Source organism: Phyllostomus discolor, chromosome 4, assembly GCF_004126475.2.
Source record: "Phyllostomus discolor isolate MPI-MPIP mPhyDis1 chromosome 4, mPhyDis1.pri.v3, whole genome shotgun sequence".
In the NCBI taxonomy this organism is placed as follows: Eukaryota; Metazoa; Chordata; class Mammalia; order Chiroptera; family Phyllostomidae; genus Phyllostomus; species Phyllostomus discolor.
Genome location: NC_040906.2, coordinates 26996069 through 27014076, shown reverse-complemented (window position 1 = coordinate 27014076; position 18008 = coordinate 26996069). Strand labels below are relative to the sequence as shown.

The window sequence follows — 18008 nt, the reverse complement described above, 5'->3', positions numbered from 1 at the left end:
TCATTTATTTAAACACATGACCACTTTGCATCACCTGTTCTTCCTCAGGTTTTCCTTTCCATAACGTTTTATCTCTTTTGCACTTTAATTTTCTTTTCACATTCTCCCCCTGTAATTAGCCCCCTACTATTATCTTGAGCCCATCAGCAATATTCCCACACATTTTTCTTAGTGTTGCTGATAGCATTTGGAATCGGGGAAGTGCAGAAAAATGGCTAAAGGACTGCAGATTCTTAGCTGAAGGAGTGTAAAAAAAATTCCCAATGTTTTGTAAATTTGACATTAGGCTTAGCAAAAAAGAATTTCAATGTTATTACCCAAATGAAGTGCAACATAGATCTAACAAGATAACATGGACGGGAATGTACCTTGAGGGCCACAAAGTCACAGGGATGGGCGCCACCATAGGCCCCGTGGATTTGGGACATCGTTCGAGCCGTCTTCTCCCAGAATCCAAGCAGTGTTCTCTGCAGAAAAAGGAACGGTGACGTGACAGTGCTGCTTCCTCCCCACGATGTTTTCAGATCGATTTTTCCTCCCTAGTGTAGCAGGCGAATAGCTGCCACATAATAATCAGGAACTCAAATCAATTTCCAAGTTAGGGAAACCGGAAAGTGCTGGAAATAGTAGCTCTGCCTAAGACTTGGCTCCTGTGTCTGCATGCACCTGTGCTCTCTGCAAACAGTCCTGGGAGGTGCACTGGAGCCAGCTGCAGAGGAGCTGCAGCCGAGAGAATGACATGGGTGGATCAGAACGCCTTCTGAGGAAGCCGAGAGGCCAATGTTAAAAAGCACAAGAATACCATATTTGAATTAGGAGTATGTGTAGATCTTTATTTTGGTAAGTATATATAGTCTTATATTAATAGGAGAAAGGTAATATGTGCCACTAAATTTGGTCTTTCATTTAGGATTCAAGAAACCCTTACCCAAAAATGTGTTCTCAAGCTAATTCAATTAATGGAACAGTTCCCTTGCTGCTTAAAGGTTCCTGTTCAAGGTGAGGGGGATGAATGGAGAGAATAAAGGAGAACTGAACTAACAGCTATCCGTGCATCCTTTCTTGATTCTTGAATTCCACAGTGTTCAAATGAATTAGGTAGATTTTCTAGAAGCAGCAGTGAATGTCCATCTCCTTTAGTTTATTATTCTTATATAAATGCAGTTTATTCTCCTATTTTGCCATTCACAAATACATGTTAAAATCAGTGCCTGCTATTTATTAATATATACCTTATCCATTGTATGCTATTTACGTGTGATTTGGGGTACTAATATAAGTACAAGTGAGACTTTTGAGGTTGAAGTGATATGGATGGCAACCTTGGCAGAATTAAAAAACAAACAAACAAAAAACCCACAACCTAGAATTAGAAAATGCAGGTTTTTAAGCCCAACATTGCCATTTACTTTAATTCTCTTAGGTTTCACTTTCCTCATCCATATGACAGAAAATATTAAAAATGTTGGGGGCCACAGCATCTTTGCCTCAAATGAAATTACATGGAGGAGTTCAAAGTGGAGTACCTGTAGGTAAACCAGGGCTCTGGGCCTTACATCCTGCCTCCTCAATATCCCCTCCTCAGCCCTAAACGGTCTCTAGGTCTCTCTTTCCTAGGACACCAAAGAGAATATTGTGAGGCTACTGGAGTAGATGGTCCCAAGGTCTTTTACAGTCTAGAATTCTATGATTTTCTGATTGTCATACCCTCAGTAAGTCAATTTTAGCAAATCAAAGGAATCTGATCAATTATACATTTTATATGATTTAGACTACTTTTAAAAAGGAATCTCACCACTCATCTTTACTGCAAGGACATGCTGACTATGAAGGGGGGGTACCTGGTAGGTAGTGAGAGAATGAGATAACATATTGCAGCGACTAGCTCCAAGCAAGTCTACTTTCTGACAAACATCCATCTTCAACTTGTCAAAAGAAGCTTTGCTATTTCTCACTTGGATCTGTACCTGCAACCACAAAAATGTCACACATTATGAATGTTATCATAAAGATCCATGATACATATTTTCAGACACATGACATTGTAATAAAGAAGACTAACTCCCTTCCCTGGTATTATTATTTCATGATTAATAGTAAAGATTTTGGCTATTTTTAGTAATTATATGAGGCTCTTTCCAGGTATCTTTATGCTGAGAAACTATGCAATGAGAGATGAAAAGTATATAGTTAAGAAGAAAAAACAACACAGATTCCAAATAAAAAGTAACACCTAAAACTACTGATGAATAATAATTAGGTAAGAGTAGAAGGAGAAGGGGGCACATTTTCCAAAAAGTGTGACAACCTTTTGTACTTCAACCAAAGTGTTACTGGTAGACTGCCTGGAGTGCAGGGGACTCTTTGCCCATTGGCAGATGGCAGCAGAGGGAGGTCCTTACATGGAGCAAAAAGCTAGCAAGATAACTGGATAGGAAGAGCCCTCCCCACATCCTTCCAGTACCAGACTCGGATAGGACCAGGGAAAGGTAGGCACGTGTATAACCGAAGTCAAAATGGCGTGGTGGAGGTGCTGGACCAAAGAGGCCTGTTATCTAGCCTGGAGAAAGAAGAGATTGGTTGGGAGATGGACCCACCCGAAGAGCACTAATGCACCTGGTCTGTCCCACACCCAAGCTAATATAATCCCAGGGGAACAAAGAAACTAGCTCTGGATCATGGCTCGCTTCCTTGTAACCTGCACCTGCTAATGCATTCACCTGTTCTCTCCAAGGGCCACTTGGCCTCAGCAGAGCCTCTCTCTATCTTTCTTGCACACTTGGTGATGCGCTGACCTGTGCATTTGTGCACCCTCGCAGGAGTACATGGCTTTGTGGCCTTAGTGGCTCTTGGCCCACACACAGGCTCTAAGAGGGAGCCTGAAATGAATAGCAGTTGGAAACAAGCTAAGCTCTGGATGGGGACTAGGACCACTTAGCAGCCACCTGTAGGCTCCAAAGGACTGTATTTTAAATTGGAACAGGAGCTCTGGACACCAGTTTTTGTCTTGGCCTTGCTGAGGAGATGCTCTTTGAGATAGGAGCCTGCCATTGTCCCAGATCATGCAGCATCCGAATAAAACCTCTTTCCTTTTATTCATCAGCACCTGCTTCATGAGTTTGACTTTTGTGGTGACACACAGCTGTATACCCATTTTTGTTTGGTTACAAAAGATCTCCAAGCAGTCAAGAACTTATAATATAACATTTTCTTAAAAACAGTCTGCTCTAACCTGGCTGGATGGCTCAGCTGGTTGGGGCATTGTCCCATACACCAAGAGGGTGCAGGTTCGATTCCCAGTCACAGCACATACCTAGGATGCAGGTTCAGTCCCAGTCAGGGAGCCTACAGGAGGCAACCCATCAGTATTTCTCACATCAATATCTGTCTGTCTGTCTGTCTGTCTCTTTCTCTCTCCTGTGCCCCACCTCCCCCAATGCCCTCTCTCTTTCTTCCTCTCCCTCTAAAATCAATAAACACATCCTTGGGTGAATATTTTTTAAAAATAGTCTAATCTTAAGTTATTCTGTAGAATTTCAACAGGTTTGTGCATCAAGAAAAGGAGAAGGATGTATTGTCATACTTTTCTGAACTTTTCCATTTGCTTTAAGGTGTCTGGGTCCAGTTCTTGCGACACATCTTTCATCCACAGCAGAGCTCCTCTGTACTCTGTGCGCGCCTGCTCCATCCGATTGACCGTCATCAAGGTATCAGAGACTGCCCTGTGACTGAATGTTGTTACTTCTTGCTTAAGTCGAGACAGCGGAGTATACAGGGCCAGTCTAATGGCAGAGAAGTAAAACTCAGAGAGATGTACATCTCATTAAAAAAAAAAACAACAAAGATTTAAAACAACCATAAAGCATATCTGCTGTCAAGATAAGTCTATAAATAGGAAATTATTAAGATGCCTAAGAGCTTTAGAAAGCAAGTAAGAATCATACAGACAACTTCCAATTGTTAATAAAGATGTGTCTATATCTTCCCCTTTTCTTATTTTAGAAAATATATCATTTTTGCAACATTTTGGATGTTAATCCACATATTAATTACTTGTCAAGTAAGTGTGCCATTTAAAAAAGAGTTCCATGGGTAAAAGAGATCCTGTATTCATAAAACATTATCCTATAAATAGAAAGCCTTTTATTTGACAAATTTAGGAAAAGCCTGGGTATAGAAAAGCAGATGAAATACTAGAAGAACTAATGAGGATCAAATTCTTAGCAGCTGACGACGAGAACAAAAAAACAGAGTTAGGAAACACCAGTTCGACTCAGCTCCTCTGGGCAGCTTCTGACTAAGGGTCTTGTATTGAGTGTCCCACCGCCTTAAAGATGGACTTTGGCATTATGTGGGGGTTCAGAAGAAAACTACTTCCATTATCAATGATCATTACAGGTCTGATAAGGCCTGTCTTTATGTTTCTTTGAAAATGAAAAGATTTTGGGTTTTATTTAATAATTGTAGGAAATTCTTTGCAGCAGGTATCTTTAAGATAAAAAAAACCTGCAAAATGATAAAGGCAAAGTATGTAATTAAGAAGAAAAATTTCCTATGCTGAAAAAGTTCTAATGTACTCATAGTACAGTACAGTAGTCAAAAAAGTGAAAAATATATACCTATATATATTCAAATTGTAGCTATGCTATGCCTCTGTTACATTAAACTCCTTAACGAATTCAAACATAGGCCTAAGGTACATTTCTAGGAATTAAGCAACTAAGAATGTCAATTTTTAAATAATTATTTAAAACACAAAATAAGTGAGTTAGTCATCAAAACAATTACATACTGCAATGTATTTCTCTTTTAACCCTCTACTGGAATGATACACTTGGGTGCATATATCAAAACTGTCATGTTGACTACAAACTTAAGGAGGATGCAAAGCCAGGTAAACCTTTGCTTGGCTGAGGAGCAGAGTGCCTTGCCAGTGGCAGCCATCATTTTGCCAGCTTGTGATGTATCTTGTTCTGCTTGAAGCTTTAAAAAGATCCCTAGTTCATTTTCTTCCTCTGATATAACTAGGAAAAAATTACAGTACAGTTGTTTCATTTTTATAATTTCTTTAAAACACACATATAAGTAAAATTCTTACAGAAACAATTATCTATACACAAGAATTACTGGAGGATGGCAGGGCAGGAAGAAGACATTTTCAAAATGCAATTTCTGAGCTCAATCTCCAAAGATTCTGATTTTTTAGTTCAGAGGATCTGTTTTTATTATTTATTTATTTATTTACATTTATTTTTAATGTATTTTATTGATAATGCCATTACAGTTGTCCCAATTTCCCCCTTTTATTCCCCTTTGCCCTGCACACCCCTCCCAACCACATTCTTCCACCTTAGTTCATGTCTGTGGGTTGTACATATAAATTCTTTGGCTTCTACATTTCCTATATTATTCTTAACCTCCCCCTGTCTATTTCCTATGCACCATTTATACTACTTATTCCCTGTACCTTTCCTCCCATTCTCCGCCTCTTTTCCACTGATAACCCTCCATGTGATCTCCATTATGTGATTCTGTTCCTGTTCTAGTTGTTTGCTTAGTTCCTTTTTGTTTTAGGTTTGGTTGTTGATAGTTGTGCGTTTATGGTTATTTTACTGTTCATAGTTTTGATCATCTTCTTTTTCCTAGATAAGTCCCTTTAACATTTCATATAATAAGAGCTCGGTGATGATGAACTCCTTAAACTTGACCTTCACTGGGAAGTACTTTATCTGCTCTTCCATTCTAAATGATAGCTTTGCTGCGTAGAGTAATCTTGGATGTAGGTCCTTCCCTTTCATGACTTGGAATACTTCTTTCCAGCCCGTTATTGCCTGCAAGGTTTCTTCTGAGAAATCAGCTGATAGTCTTAGGGGCACTCCTATGTACCTGTCTCCTTTCCTCTTGCTGCTTTTAAGATTCTCTCCTTATCTTTAATCTTGGCTAATGTAATTATGATGTGCCTTGGTGTGTGCTTCCTTGGGCCCAACTTCTTTGGGACTCTCTGAGCTTCCTGGACTTCCTGGAAGTCTATTTCCTTCACTGGATTGGGGAGGTTCTCCTTCATTATGTTTTCAAATAAGTTTTCAATTTCTTGTTCTTCCTCTTCTTCTGGCACCCCTATGATTCAGATGTTGGAACATTTAAAGTTGTCCTGGAGGTTCCTAAGCCTCTCCTCAGTTTTTTGAATTCTTATTTCTTCATTCTGTTCTGGTTGAATGTTTATTTCTTCTTTCTGGTCCAAACCATTAATTTGAGTTCTGGTTTCCTTCCTGTCACTGCTGGCTTTCTACACATTTTCCTTTATTTCACTTTTCATAGCCCTCACTTTTTCCTCTGTTTTGTGACTGTACTCAACCAATCCCTTGAGCATCCTGATTACCAGTGATTTGAACTCTGCATCTGATAAGTTGGCTATCTTTTCATCACTTAGTTGTATTTGCTCTGGAGCTTTGATCTGTTTTTTCATTTGGGCCTTTTTTTTTTTTTTGTCTCAGTGCACCTGTTACTAGTAAGGGGCGGAGCCTTAGGTATTCACCAGGGCAGGGCAATCACATCTCTGTGTTGTGGCACTGTAGGTGGGGGAGGGGCCTAAGAAGGAACAATGCCACTTATTCAGCTCTCTTCAGTCACTTCCTCCCCTACCCACAAGTAAGTTGGGCCTTTCTGCTGCTGATTTCCTGGTATGTGGGTTTGTGTATGTTCTAGGACCCTGTGGGTCTCTCCAACAAACTCGCCTGTGAGGCTGGGAGTCTCTCCTACAGCCCACCACAGGTTTTTTCACTCAAGGTTTTGAGGTTTTATTTCCCTATGCTGGAACCCTGGGTTGCTCAGTCTGTCTTGCTCCCCAGTTGTTCCTCCCAGTTTCTCTGCACGCAAATGTGTAACCACCTGCTCTGCCTGCTGCCACCTCACTCGGTCCACCAGCTGCTGCCTTGCTGTGAGTTCTGTCCACCCACCTGCCCATCTCTGCCCCTCCTAACAGTCTGGATGACTGTTTCTTCTTGAACTCCTTGGTTGTCAAATTTTCATACAGTTTAATTTTCTGGCAGTTCTGGTTGCTTTTTGTCTTTAAATTGGTTATTGTCCTTCTTCTGATTGTGTGAGAAGGCACAGTGTATCTATCTATGCCTCCTATTTAGTCTTTTAAATAGGCATTTCTGATGGTTTGGATGCAGTGAATCCATGGAACTCACTTTAGGAAAAATTGATCTTTATTTAAAAAAACAAAGATGACAAATAATACCACAAATGATGCATTTTCTAATGTGTGGAGATGCATTTTAGGATTTGCCTCTTATAAAGTAGTCATTTCCTGTTAAATTTAACTTATTCTTTTCTTTAAAGATTTTATTTATTTATTTTTCAGAGAGGAGGAAGGGAGGGAGAAAAAGAGGGAGAGAAACATTGATATGCAAGAGAAATATGAACCAGTTGCCTCTTGCACGCTCCCAGTTGGGGATCTGGCCTCTATTCCAGGCATGTGCCTGACAGGGAATCAAACTGGCAACCTTTCAGTTTGCAGGCTGGCACTCTATCCACTGAGCCACATCAGTCAGGGCTAAATTTACCTTATAATTGACTCCCATCCTGGCTAAGTTTCCTGCGCTCAGTACCCCAGATCCACAGATGTCCACGATTTTGCTGCTGAAATCCTAAAATTTGTTGTGCAGCACCTTACTATTCAAAGTGTGGGCCACGAACCAATGTCAGTCCAGAACCACTTGTTACCAGCTTATGGCAAGTACCAAAACTTGAGAAATGTTTTAGAAACTTTTACTAGTATGACCAAGTATTTTATTTTTTTAAATATATCATATTGATTATGCTATTACAGTTGTCCTAATTTTTCCCCTTTTGCCCCATTCCCTCCAGCAATCCCCACCCCCTTAGTTCATATCCATAAATCATGCATATAAGTTCTTTTGCTTCTCCAATTCCTATGCTGTTCTTAACATCCTCATGTCTATTGTGTATCTACCAATTTGTACTTCTTAATTTCTGCACCTCTTCCCTCATCCTCCCCCTCCCCCCTCCCAAATGATAACCCTCCAAATGATCTCCATATGTATGATTCTGTTCTTGTTCTGCTTGTTTGCTTATTTTGTTTTTTAGATTCAATTATTGATAGTTGTGAATTTGTTGCCATTTTAATGTTCATAGTTTTGATCTTCTTTTTCTTAGATAAGTCCCTTTAACATTTCATATAATAATGGCTTGGTGATGATGAACTCCTTTAGTTATACCTTGTCTGAGAAGAACTTTATTTGCCCTTCCATTCTAAATGATAGCTTTGCCAGATAGAGTAATCGAGGTTGTAGGTCCTTGCTTTTCATCACTCTGAACACTTCTTTTTCTTTAAGATTTTATTTATTTATTTTTAGAGAGAAGGTCAGGGAGAAAGAGAGGGAAAGAAAGATGCATGTGAGAGAGAAACATCAATTGGTTGCCTCTTATACACACCCTGACCAGGGACTGAACCCACAACCCAGCCACATGCCCTGGTGGGGAATCCAACTAGTGACCTTCCACTTTGTGGGACAACACCAAACCAACTGAGCCAGACAGGTCAAGACTGATTACAGTGTTTTGAGATTAATTTACATTCCTCAGAAGAAAAATCATTAATTGAGCAAATATTTACTGAGTATAAACTACATGTTAAACATTATTTCTAGACTTTGAGGACACCAATATAAACAAAACAAATTCCTGTCCATAAGGAGAACATATTATAGTGGTGGTAAGAAAAACATTGATAAAATATATAAAGTGTTGAATATTGCTAAGTAGTCAAGAAAGTTATGAGAAAGAAGGATATTTCATTTTAGATATGGGGGTCTCACTAAAAAGATGATATTTGACCAAACCCTAAAGGATTTTAGAGAGCCTGTTGTGCAGATATGCATAACAGGAAAATCAGTATGGCTAACAAGGAGGGAGTTTTAAGAAATGAGTGGTGAAGATGGAGGAATAGGTGGGCGCACCGTACCTCGCACAACCAAGAACAGAGCAACAATTTACAACAATGATTTGCAGTCATAATATCAGAACTGTCAGAGGATTTATCTAAAAGGAAGACGGACAGCCTAGAAGTTGAAGTAGACCCGCACATCCAGACTGGTAGGGGACTACCAGCCGAGCGAGCAGGCGTGGGGCTGGCGCGGGTCGCAGGCGCGCAGAGGTCGGGGAAAATTTGGTGCAGAATCGGCGCGACAGCAATCCGGGACGCAGGAGCGAGCGCAGCGGTGTAGCGGTGATCCCTGAGTACGCAAGCGGCGGCTGGGGGAATCAGTGGGGCAGCGACTGGGGATCAGGGCAGAGCTCACAGCCCAGAAGCCCAGGCAAGTGTCTGACTCCAGGAGAACGGAAGGGTCGCCATTGATCCCTCCTGTCCCCGCTCCCGCCCCTGCCCCCACATATAACGTCACAAGCTAGCGACTGGGTTGCCCAGCACCGGTGAACACCTAAGGCTCCGCCCCCCACCGTAACAAGAGCGACCAGACCGGAGAAAAAATAAATAAATAAGTAAAATAATAGGAGAGACGGGGAAAGACATAAGATGTGTCCAGCAGAACAGATCAGACCCCCAGGACTCATCCTTTTGAGTGACCAAGAAATAGCCAATCTATCAGATGCACAGTTCAAAACACTGGTGATCAGGAAGCTCACGGAACTGGTGGATTTTGGATCCAAATTACATGAAAAAATGCAGATTACCATAAAAGGGATGCAGGAAGACACACGGAGAAGAGCCAATTGTGAAAGGAAGGAATCTGAATCTCAAAACAACACAGTGGACCAGAAGGAAGATAGAATCAACCAAGCAGGAGAGCATGATGAAATAAGAATTCAAAAAATCGAAGAAAAGCTTAAGACCATCGAGGACACCTTTAAACATTCCAACATCCGAATTATAGGGGTACCAGAAGGGGAAGACCAGCAAGTGGAAAAGTTATTTGAACAAATAATAAAGGAGAACTTCCCCAAACTGGCAAAGGGAACAGTCTTCCAAGAAATCCAAGGAGCGCAGAGAGCCCCAAAGAAGTTGGATCCAAGAAGAAACACACCAAGGCACATCATAATTACATTAGCCAAGGTAAAAACGAAGGAGAGAATCCTAGAAGCAGCAAGAGATAAGGGGACAGTCACCTACAAAGGAGTTCCCATCAGACTGTCAGCTGATTTCTCCAAAGAGACCTTACAGGAAAGAAGGGGCTGGAAAGAAATATTCCAAGTCATGAAAGACAAGGACCTACATCCCAGATTGCTCTATCCAGCAAAGCTCTCATTTAGAACGGAAGAGAAGATAAAGTGCTTTTCAGATAAGGTCAAATTAAAGGAGTTCATCATCACCAAGCCCTTACTTTATGAAATGCTAAAGGGACTTATCTAAGAAAAGAAGATAAAGAAAAGACATGTATAGTAAAAGGACAGCAAACTCACAATTATTAACAACCACACCTAAAGCAAAACCAAAAGAAACTAAGTAAACAACTAGAATAGGAACAGAACCAGAGAAATAGAGGGCACAAGGGGGGGGGGGCTAGCAGTAGGGGTGGGAGGAGGAGAGAGGGGGAAAAGGTATAGAGAATAAGTAGCATAGAATGTAGGTTGAAAATAGATCGGGGGAGGGCAAGAATAGTACGGGAAATGTAGAAGCTAAAGAACTTATAAGTATTACATATGGACATGGACTAAAGGGGGGGAAGGTGGGTGGGAGAGGGGGCACAGGGGGGAGGGGAGTGAAGGGGGAAATGGGACAACTGTAATAGCATAATCAATAAAATATATTAAAAAAAAAAGAAAGAAAGAAATGAGTGGTAACCAGGTTCAGAGAGGTGGCCACATGCTGTAGGCCACTGCAACTAAAGAGAGAGAAGAGATGCAAAAATTTAGTTCCAGCTTGAAGAGGTTGAAAAGAGAGAAGAACCCAGCAAGCAAAGGCAGGATACTGAGAAGGAATGACCAGTAGGAAGAAGTCCAGGAAAGTATGGTGCCTGGGAGCCAAGCCAAGAGAAGGAGAGAATAATCAACTGTGTTAAGTAATGTGATGAATCAAGTAAGGATGGAGAACTGGTCATTGGGTCCAGCTCTTCATGATTATGACAAGAGCAATTTGGTGGAGTGATGGGGATGAAAACTTAACTGGAGTGAGTACAAAGGAAAGTGGAAGGACAGGAATAAAGACTGTGCATACAGCCCTGGCCAGTTAGCTCAGTTGGTTAGAATGTCATCCTGACATGCTGCAGTCATGGGTTCCATCCCTGGTCCAGGCATGTACAAGAAATCAACCAATGAATGCATAATGAATGGAAAAACAAATTGTTTTTCCCTCTTTCTCTCTATAAAATCAATTTTTAAAAAAGACTGTGCTTACAGAAAATTATGTCAAAATTTTCTGTTAAAGGAGCAGAGGAATGGCATGGCAACTGCAAGGGTAAGTGGGGGGTCAAGAGAGAGTTTTTAAGGGATGGAAGCAAATCCAGTCAAGATTATGGACAATGAAACTGAACTTAGCAAAATGAATCTGTCAGAGGATACTGGGAACTTTGAGAATAGGTCACTGTAAATATTCATATATTGTCATAAGAAACTACTCACAAAACAGTTCAATAAACTATTTTTATATTAAACATTTCATTCAAATATTTACATTAAATTGGAATTATAGGACATATATCTGTGATTTCATACCATTGAGTCTTAGCTGATATTTCTCAACTATCTTCAGGAGTTCAGTGCATGTCTCTTGAATGGAGTGAAAAACCTTTGAAATATAAATTTTATTAGGACAATTTATAGAACCATAAACAAATACAAAGTACCTGTTAGACACACTTCAAAAGCAGAACATTTTCTTGTATGTATTATGTCTATTTTTTCCTGGACTGTGATGTACTTCAGTCTTGGTTTTATTTCTGATATAGAAAGCACATTTAGATTTCACTCATGATGTTTGGAAAAAATTGTGATAAATACATGGGAGCTAATAAAAATTTATAACTGTAGAGTTTTGTCCTCTCCTCAGCTTCAAGCTGTCTAAAGAGCAAAAGGGTAACTCCAACATAAACTGCATCAAGCGGTGCCAACCACAGATGAAGAGTATAGATAACCTTAGAAAATGTTAACTCTGACTCTGGCTTTTCTCCAATATTGGTCTAAGCAAAAGGGGTCAGTGAATTCACCATAAAAATTAAATAATGTATTACAATATCAAAAATAAGTTATTTGTAAATTATTTTTGTTTAAACATTTCCATGTAATTCCTGTATTACTACTATTGCTAATAGCTAATAGAAAAATCAGTGATCTAATACAGTCCCATTTCCAAGTAAGAACATGAAAACTTGAGATTAGGACACCTATACATGTGTTAGTTAGGTCTTCACACATATCTATAAATTCAAGTTTTCCCAGAGAAATGGCTGGTATAGGTTTTAGGGTTCAGGCCTTCTTCTAACAAACTCCTATGCTGAAGAATTGCTATAAAACTTTAGTTCAAAATGACCTTGGCACTGTGATATATTAAGTCCTAATTCTATGATTATCAAATAAATTTTCGGCCCTGGCTGGTATGGCTCAGTGGATTGAGCACTGGATTGCAAACCAAGGGGTTGCTGGTTCCATTCCCAGTCAGGGCACATGCCTGGGTTGTGGGCCAAGTCCCCAGTAGGGGGCACTCAAGAGACAACCACACACTGATGTTTCTCTCCCTTTCTTTCTCCCTCCCTTCCCCTCTCTAAAAATAAATAAATAAAATCTTTAAATAAATAAATAAATAAATAAATTTTCCAATATCACCATTAAGCCTGATCATCCTATCTCTAAAGCACTTTTGCTACTACTTTGATGTTTGGTTAGGACTAAGGAAGACTGATAACAGACACTAAAATCTAAATGGAGAGCAACTATCAATTTTCCATGTAAGTTTTATATGTTTCAACTGAACTTGGTATGTGCATTTGGCGACTTAAAAAGCTGTTTTAAATCCATATGGAAGTAGACTAGAGAAGAATACAAAAAATGATAGTAATACTATGAGAAAGTGATTATGGTTGATTTTTCCCATGGTCCTTGAAAGATTTATATGCTATTGCTATTAATTTATACAATGAAAATATTTTTTTTAGTTCTAGTGAAGTATAATTTCACAAGTATGATTTTATTTATTTTTAAAAAATTTTATTTATTCATTTTTAGAGATCAGGGAAGGGAGGGAAAAAGAGAAAAAAGAAATATCAATGTGCATTTAAAGTGTATAACATAATGACTGATATAAGCATACAAACAATGAAAATATTTCTCATTCTTAAAAAAAATAGTACAAATGTGGGAGAAAGTTCTTGGTTGATTCAAAATATTTGTCTAATGAACAAGCATAACACTAAAATATAAAATATGTTACCTATAGATTGCCTAGTGATGTAAAACAATACAAAAATATTTACTTCTGGGGAATATGGGAGGACACAGTGAAAAGTTCCCTTAGTGTTAAAACATAAAATACTTATTTTAAAATACTTAAAATAAAGTCCCTTTATGTCCCCAACATTTGTCATTGAATCCTAAGAGGAATACTTTCAAATAAGTTATCTATTTCCATATGTGTTAGGGCAATGACAGTTTACTTACTATGAATGAAAATACTTAGTACATTAAGCCCTATTTAATTAGACCTTTATTTTTTAAAATTTTTTACCCTCACCTGTGAACATTTTTTCATTGCTTTTAGAGAAAGAGGAAGGGAGAGGGAAAAGGAGAGAAAGAAACACTGATATAAAAGAGAAATATTGATTGGCTGCCCCCATAGGCGCCACAACCGGAGATCAAACCTGCAAACCAAGCATGTGCTGTGACGGGAATCAAATATGCAACTCTTCGGTTCTTGGGATGATGCTCCAACCAACTGGGCCACACCAACCAGGGTGACCTTTATTTTTAAGAATCCCAACAAATGATTATATTTCAAGCATAGCAGAGCATCTGCTTGGAATTATTTGTGCAAGTTATCTTAAATTAATACAGGTACATGTAATCAGTAAATCTGCATTTAAATATCCAGACCTTTGCCCTGGCCAAGTGGTTCAGTTTGTTGGAGCGTCATTCCATACACCTAAAGGTTGCAGGTTCAATCCCCAGTCAGGGCGTGTATAGGAGGCAACCAATTGATGTTTCTTTCTCTCTTTTCCCCTCCCTCCCTCTCCCTCTAAAAATCAATAAACATGTACTTAGGTTAGGATTTAATTAATTAAATCCAGACCTTTCATTAATATACATGAGACCTTTCCTCTAATTAGCTTAATTACTTATAAGTTTAAAGTTGTTTCATGGTAATTATTCCTTTTAATTAAGATGAAAAACAGCCAAAAATGCATTATGAAATACTTCAATAACTCTATCTCTTAATAATTGAAAAAAATTCTAACTTATTTCTGTGAGATGTAAGGCTTCACATAAATGTAGTAAAACTATTAGGACATGATATATAATGAATATATGGTATCAGTTAGGAATATAAGTAATTCATTAACATTTAGCTTAAAACTATATTACTTATACCAGAGAAATTAATCCATGACTTATCTAATTTATGAACACCAGTTCTGTCAGTTCTCAATTTTTGAGAATTACAACCTCTTATCCAGAAGATCTAAGAGATGGATATAGTCTATTATCAAATTTGCATTTATCCCAGTAAGTTCTTCAGTGTAAAATCCCGTCATAATCCTCCTTGTAGTCCCAAATAATAACCACTAATATGAAATACACAGAATCCTCACATTTACCTCAAGTTTAGCATCCAGTTCTGCATCAGATGCCACCACATGCTCGTCCTCCTTCTTTCCTGTGGCTTTGATGAAGATCTGTTTAGTTCTCCAGTATTTTTTTTGCATTCTGCTAACCACGGACTGGTCATCTTCTGCTCTAGGCTGCCCAAAGGAATCCATGGAGTGACTATAAGGAACAGACTAAAAGTTATGCTAAGTGAAATAAGCCAGTCAGAAAAGGGCAAATACAATATCATTTCACTCATACGTGGAATCTAATGAGCAAACGGAACTACCAAGCACACTAGAGACAGACTTAGATAGATAGCAAGCTGACAGCTCTGGGGGGCAGGGGTAGTTAGTGGGAAGAGGGATGGAGCAAAAAGGAAAAAGGACTCCTGGACATTGATTGCCAACAGTGTGGTGATTGCTGGGGAGAGGGAGACATAAGGAGGATAAATGGTAATGGAAAAACACAATAAAAAATATTTCCAATAATAAATATCTGCTTAGTCAATATTTAATCTAATTAAAAACTAAAAAGCTATGCACCCCGATGTTCATAGCAGCACAATTTACAATAGCTAGGTGCTGGAAGCAACCTAGATGCCCATCAGTAAATGAATGGATCAAAAAACTGTGGTATATTTACACAATGGAATTCTATGCAGCAGAAAGAAAGAAGGAGCTCCTACCCTTTGCAACAGCTTGGATGGAGCTGGAAAGCATTATGCTAAGTGAAATAAGCCAGGCAATGAAAGACAAATACCATATGACCTCACCTTTAACAGGAACCTAAACAACAAAACAAACAAACAAGCAAAATATAACCAAAGATACTGAAAAAGAGGACAGGCTGACAGTGACCAGAGGGGAGAGAAGAGGGAATTTCAGGAGAGAATGGGAAGGGATTACAGGAACAAATTTAAAGGACACATGGACAAAAGCTAGGGGGAGGGTGGTAATGGTAGGAAAGTGGGGAGGGTTGGGTGGGTGGGATGGAATGGGAGTAAAAGGGAGAAAATTGTACTTGAACAATGATTAAAATTTAAAAAATTTAAAAAACTAAAAAGATGCTAAATAGTATATTAATGTTAATAGCTAAACATGCTAATATTTGCTTTATATGATATACTGGTAATAATTATAACCTGCACAAGTAACAGACAAAAAGATTAATGATACTTAATTTCAGTTAGGTGACAAAGGTAATAAAACTGTTAATGACTTTGCAATAATGGCTGGAAATAATTTTATTTTACCTGACCAATTTCTATTTGTAGACATTTATTAGTTTCTAATTTTTGCTTTTGTAATAATACTGCAAAATGAATGTGTATACATTGAAATGAATGTGTATACATGCAAGATGTATACACATCTTTGCATACCACTATCATTTCCTTAGGAAAACTTCCTGTAGTTATAACTGCTATGTCAAAAGAATACACATTTAATAAATATTCTCAGATATGCAAAATTCAAATACATTCTCTTTAAAAATCACTCAAAGAAATACTTTAGTATCCAAAAAATAAATTCTTAGGTATAGGGGAAATCTGTTATAAAGAAATAGAGATGGAAATTGTAACCTATAAGCTTAAAAATTGTCAAAGTGCTTGTTCTTAACAAGATTAACATGACTATATAAGGAAAGGCAATTGTAAAAAGTATTCCTTAAGGAGAAGTAAAAGAATGAAATAATACTAGTTTTAAAAGCCCAAATCACTCTAATCAATGGGAGATAGGAACAAAGGGAAGTACTGCAGTGTGTGACTCATTCATCATTTCCAGGGGAATCAATAGATACTAACGTATTCTTAATGTTGGTAAAGAGATAGAGATTCATTTTCTTTTTATTTTAAAGTAACTACTAATTAAATAAAAATAGGATGTCTAATTTATAAATTACTGAGGGCTAAACAAGAAAAACAGCAGAAGGGTGGGAAAAACAGGAGTAATGCAACATAAAAACAGTATAAACTCAGATGACAGAGTAAAAACAATTATACATTTTAGTATGATAAATGCAAACTTCCTCTTAAACACAAAGAACCTCAAATCATAGAAAGCAGAAAACTACATCCAATGGCATGCCTTTTGAGATCCATCTAAAATGACAAATGGCATTACGCTGTTATAATGCATTAGACACAGCAAATAGCATTATACTGTTCTGACACAGTCTTGAGGAAAAACTTGCAGTTCATCTTTCTGCTTCAATTTCTTTCCTCCTTTGGTTGCTCTTGACTTGCTTTTGTTTAGTCTCCCTGCCCCTAGATTGTTATTAGTATGAGGGTCAGTCGAGTTGTATGACAAAGTACTGATCTCTTCTACTATGTTGACTGCAGGCTTAGCCCAATCAGTTACAAGAACAAAACTCAGGGAGTATCAGGAGAGAACATCTATTCCCTGCCTCGACTTCCATGCTGCTGTAAGTCAAATAGTACTCCTGGCTGCTTTCCACTTCCTCACCATCTGCTTCATGGGAGAACAGAGTAAGTTATCTGACCGGATTTGAGAGTAATAAACTTACGCTTCTTTTTCCTCTCTGGAAGCTATCCTACCTGCAGAGTGCACACCATTCCTAGCAAGAGGAGGACAGTAGCTGGGTGGGTAAATCTGCAAAAAATGAGATTTGCACAATTTGGGGTTTTTGACTGAGGGCAGTGCTAAATCTGCTTCCACTGTGGGTAGGTTGAGCAGAAAGCTAAATGGTGTGAGATATTAGATGATAGAGTTCAAGGCTAGAAACTACCAGAAATTTAGGAAAAATATTCTGGAAGGGGGGGCAGCCAAAGAGGAGGGGATCCCCAAAATCTACATACAAAATCCTCCCAAGATCTGTGCTGATCATGTGGTGAAGGAGGGGATCTCAAGGGTCCTGGCAGAAAATTAGCCACTGAAAACTGAAGTGATACCTGGAAAAACAAAACTATAATACAAGGCCACTGTAATCAAAACAGCCTGGTACTGGCATAAGAACAGGCACAAAGATCAATGGAACAGAATAGAGAGCCCAGAAATAAACCCATGTCTCTGTGGTCAATTAATATTTGACAAAGGACTCATGAACATACAATGGAGAAAAACAGCCTTTTCAATAAATGATGTTGTGAGAACTGGACTGGTACATGCAAAAAAAAAATGAAACTTGACCACCAACTTAAACCATACACCAGAATAAACTCAAAATGGATAAAAGACAAGTATAAGCCATGAAGCCTACTGAAATTATTA

The 18008-nt window shown here is 38.5% G+C and overlaps 1 protein-coding gene across 2 annotated transcripts in view; it reads right to left on the bottom strand.

Moving 5' to 3' along the window:
- The window catches only part of ICA1L (islet cell autoantigen 1 like), a 38646-nt gene that overhangs the window by 17224 nt on the left and 3414 nt on the right, over positions 1 to 18008 (bottom strand). For both annotated transcript variants that reach the window (XM_028510023.2, XM_028510021.2), the window contains exons 2-7: positions 14787 to 14955; positions 11695 to 11767; positions 4901 to 5024; positions 3584 to 3782; positions 1842 to 1967; positions 369 to 467 (exon numbers count right to left, since the gene is read on the bottom strand). In XM_028510023.2, the coding sequence (XP_028365824.1) occupies positions 369 to 467; positions 1842 to 1967; positions 3584 to 3782; positions 4901 to 5024; positions 11695 to 11767; positions 14787 to 14955 (790 nt within the window). The remainder of the gene's footprint in view (positions 1 to 368; positions 468 to 1841; positions 1968 to 3583; positions 3783 to 4900; positions 5025 to 11694; positions 11768 to 14786; positions 14956 to 18008) is intronic.